This window comes from Arachis ipaensis, chromosome B04, assembly GCF_000816755.2.
Source record: "Arachis ipaensis cultivar K30076 chromosome B04, Araip1.1, whole genome shotgun sequence".
NCBI lineage: Eukaryota > Viridiplantae > Streptophyta > Magnoliopsida > Fabales > Fabaceae > Arachis > Arachis ipaensis.
In genome coordinates this window covers 54,864,221-54,868,989 of record NC_029788.2, presented here as the reverse complement: position 1 = coordinate 54,868,989, position 4,769 = coordinate 54,864,221, and the positions used below count along the sequence as shown (strand labels likewise).

General features: G+C 45.5%; 1 protein-coding gene across 1 annotated transcript in view; it reads left to right on the top strand.

Annotated features, from left to right (window-relative positions):
- LOC107639316 (transcription factor HY5-like) overlaps positions 1-4,769 on the top strand; it is a gene marked incomplete in the record, with an annotated part of 29,897 nt that overhangs the window by 2,190 nt on the left and 22,938 nt on the right. The window contains 1 exon segment of the mRNA XM_016342789.2: positions 358-550. Coding sequence (XP_016198275.1) covers positions 358-550 — 193 coding nt within the window.

Sequence of the window (4,769 nt, the reverse complement as noted above, 5' to 3'; positions counted from 1 at the left end):
ACATCTCATAACAAAGAAAGGGTATTGTACTGCATTCGGTCAGAAACACACATTCATTGGAGTTGAACCCAGCCATAACTACTTATTGATAAACTCTTTTTTACACATCTCTATTAAGTTTAGTTAGGATCTTGTATTCGAGTCGAATAATTCGACTCCTTCTCAGTCTTATTATTGGCCTTGGTTAAAAATAAAAGACATGTTAATTGAAATTAAGTATACCTTCTAACAATAATAATATAACACAATAGGGAAAAGAATATAACTTTTTGCTATGGCATGTTGATAAAGTATAATCACATAATTCTCTAGAATTCATATCTGAATACATTAGCTTCTTCATTGCTTATCCGCCAGAAGATAGCGACGAAGATCTGTTCACAGTTCCTGATGTGGAAACCATGCTGAGTGTGCATTCTACAGCGACAAATACAAATAGTGGTAACGTTGATCAAAGCAACGCAATAGACTCTCAGCTTCAAGCTGCCGTTGCTGGGAAACGCCGCCGTGGAAGAAACCCTGTAGACAAGGAATATAGACGCCTCAAGAGGTACACATCCCAATTCATACAATGTTATTACCTCATTTGAATATTTATTAAAAAATATAAAACACGGATAGTTATTAGTTGCCTTCACGCATTCGTATGTGGGACACATTTTGGATATAACACTCATAGATATTTGTTTCGGTCTAGTCCAACCAGGGACTCGGATCCGGCTATGGACCACCGACCCATCGGGTTACTCAACCCAGATCGAGAAGTGATCCGCGCGTCGCCTCACACCTTGCTGAGAAGACTTGGACAGCTAACAAAAGCTTCCAAGCATATGGGCCCAAGTGAAAGGACCCATCCGGTTTCAGAGGTATGTCACCATTCTACCCTAATTGGTTGTCTTTTCGTACAGACGCTAACTTTAACATCGGAGTGTCCTTGTAGGTGGTCCCACCTGCTAACCAACTGAAGATTCAGACGAATGTCTCTCTTTCTCGAAGCTCGCACCCCGATCTAGATCCCCATCACGTCCAGTTGCTCTAACCTCAACTCCACCCGAACCGCCATTCACCCGAGTAACTAAAAATTGGCGCTGTCTGTGGGGAGCTGGTGTCAACATGGAGCTTTTCCCTCGTAGAGAGGAGATACGTGAAGAAGGGGGAGCCCGTTTGAGAAGCAGGGTAAGCTCCACAACATCTTCTCAAGTATGCTCGAGACCGCTATCCCGTCAGATGACCCCCCTCTCGATCTTCCGAGAGATGCCCATTTGGTGGCATAAGTGATGACAACTCGAAGATTATGCAAGAACTTCGGTATCGAGCACAAAACTTGGAGAGGGAGCTGGCCGCGAGTGACCGTTACTATCCAGAGCACAGCAGAGGTTCCCGCCCAAGCTTGTCTTGTACCCGGTCACCGACTGAGGGACCGGAGGATCGTAGGAGCCCCAGGAAGGTCAACAAGCACGGACAAACCGACGGTTGGTCTCACACCTACACCCACGGCATATCGGAAGGCCATGGGGAGATGAGAAGAGATAAAGGGAAGAAGCAGCAGGATCCCATTATTATTAGCGCAACCTCTTTCCATCCCTTTATTCACAAGGTCCGGCTGCCGAAAAATTTTGACAAGCCCACAGACACGAGATATGATAGGACAAAAGGCCCCCAGGAACATTTGATAGCCTTTGTGGCCATAATAAACCCGGAGGGTATTGGTGATGCTGTTAGGTGTCATGCTTTTCCAGTAAGCTTGGCAAGTTCAGTGATACAGTTGTTTAATACGCTCCCACAAGTCCATTGCGGCCTTTGTGAATATCTCTCAGAGTTTCTTAGAGCAATTCACCTCACAGATTTCCAAGGCCATACACCCAATCAACTTGTTAGGTGTGACGCAGTGTGTCGGCGAGCCAACGAGGATGTTCCTCGATTGTTTCAACGATGTATGCCTAGAGATTGATGGCTTGACGGACTTCGTGAAAACAAAAGTTTGTATTGTGACTACCACAAGGTTTTTGGACACAACCCAAGAATATTTTGATTTGAAGGATGCTTTGGAGCAGGCCATTCAAAAAGGTAAGCTGACTGAGTTCTCCTAATTCATACGAGAACCGAGAAGGGGAGAACATGAACGTTCCGAGGAGGACCACAGCCGAGCTGTGAAGCCAAGGCAGGGGCCTCCCGATAATGCGGAAAATGATCCAATTGTGGTCATCAATGTTGTGGTCGGAAGAGATACACCACCCAAGTCAAAATCAGCAGCAAAAAAGGATGCAAAGGTTTTGGCAGTGACATCGGGAATCCCTAACACTCGATCTGGAGTGCTCCCCGAAATTTCTTTCGGCTTGAAAGATCGCTGGTGCAACGACCTCTCCTAGGACCGGCCAATGGTGATTACGGCGAGAATTGGGATGGGCCTCGTCAAGCGAATTCTGGTGGACACCGGAGCAAACTTGAATATCATGTTTAGGAATATGTTCGATGCCCTAGGGCTCAAAGAAGGAGATCTCAAAAGCCATCCACATTGGGTCGTTGGCTTAGGAGAAATTACATAAGACCCGATGGACTAGTCATGCTTCCGATCTGTGTTGGATCCGGGGAGAATAGGAAATCAGCGATGGCAGAGTTCGTTATCCTAAGGGACTCTACAACATACAATGTGATCTTAGAGAGGAGGACTATCAACGAACTGTCAGCTGTTATTTGCACGAAACTTCTCACGATGAAGTTTGTAACGAATAGAGGAGTTGTAAGATCTATCAGAATAGACTTGAAAATGGCAGTCACATGTGACAATGCCAGTCTCTCGTTAAGGAAGAAGTCAAAGAAAGCAGCTGGGGTGTTCCTGAAGGATTTGGATGCAAGGGTTGACGACAAGCTGAGGCTAGATCCTCAGGGCGACCTGGAGAAGTTCCAGGTGGAAGACGCGGAGGATAAGTTTACCTTCGTAAACCGGAACCTCCCCCAAGAGTTAAAGAAACCTCGCATCGAGACTGTCAGAGCAAATAGTGATTTATTCACCTGGACCCCAGCTGACATGCCAGGGGTGGACCTCGATTTCATGTCACATCGTCTGGCTATGAAATCGGATGCCAAACCAGTAGCACAACGACGAAGAAAGATGTCACCAGAAAGGGCTAACGAGGTGGTTAGGCAAACGGCCAGCTTGTTAGAAGCCAGTTTCATAAGAGAGTTAAAGTACTCGACATGGCTCTCGAACGTGATCCTTGTCAAGAAAGCCAATGCAAAATGGAGAATGTGCGTCGATTATTCAGATCTTAACAAGGCATGCCCAAAAAATTCATTTCCGCTTACTAACATCGATGCCCTAGTAGATGCGGTTGCGGGGTACCGGTTTCTGAACTTCATAGACGCGTACTCAGGGTACAATCAGATCCTGATGCACCATCCCGACAAGGAAAAAATGACATTCATAACACCAACGGGGACCTACTGCTACAAGGTTATTCAGTTTGGACTAAAGAATGCGGGAGCCACATATCAAAGGTTAATGAGCAAAGTCTTCAAGGAGCTCATCGGCAAGTCAGTGGAGGTCAATGTCAATGATATGTTGGTAAAAATAGCCGAACCAAGCAACCTGGTTGCTAACTTAGAATTTGTCTTCAGATTGCTTTGGAAGCACAATATGAGGCTGAACCCTCTTAAATGCGTGTTTGCAATGGAGGCAGGAAAGTTTTCGGACTCTATGATCATGTAAAGAGAGGTTAAAGCCAACCCAGATAAATGTGAAGCCACCATTTGGATGACAACCCAGGGTGTAAAGGACGTACAAAGACTGGCTGGTAGGCCCACGGCTTTGTCTCGTTTCCTCGAGGTCTCAACAGCAAAGGCCCTCCCTATTTTTAATTTAATGAAAAAGGGAATAGCCTTTGAATGGACCTCGGCTTCCGAGAAAGCCTTCAACCATTTCAAAAGGATCCTATTGGAACCACCAATACTCGAGAAGCCGAAAGAAGGAAAGACTCTATTCCTCTATTTAACCGTGACGGAGGAGGCCATGGTGGCCATTTTGATTCGGGAAAAAGAAGAACTCCAACAACTGGTATACTTCATTAGCAAGGTGCTCCAAGCGGCGGAGCTGAAGTACACTAAGTTGGAAAAATTAGCCTATGCTCTATTAATTTTCTCTTGGAGGTTAAGACAATATTTTTAAGGGCACCCAATCACACTGAGGACTGACCAAGCCATATGACAGATCTTGCAAAAACCCGACCTAGCGGGTTGTGTGATGACTTGGGCGATAGAGTTATCTCAGTATGACATCCAATACAAGCCTAGACACGCAATCAATACTCAAGGAATGACAGATTTCTTGGTAGAGGTGATTGGGAATTCCTCTAGAAACCCGGGTATATGGTGGAAGCTCCATGTTGATGGAGCCTCCAACCAGGCGTTCGGGAGAACCGGGATCATTCTGGAAAGCTCGGAAGGTATGACCTATGAGTAGTCATTCAAATTCGAGTTTTCAGTCTCAAACAACCAGCCTAACCAGGGACTCGGGGCTCGGACGATCGTGTCTCTCTCTCTCTCTCTCTCGAAGCTCGCGCCCCGGTCCAGATTCCCCTTCACACCCAGTTCGTTGCTCCAACCTCGACTCCACCTGAACCGCCATTCTCCTGAGCAACTGAACAATATTTATTTGATACACAAGTTTTTTGTATCTAATTGTGTTTTAATTAAAAATATTTTTTTTCAAACATACTTGAACACACCTAAATACCGTCATGTATTAGCGTGTCTAGTCTTATTCTTAATAC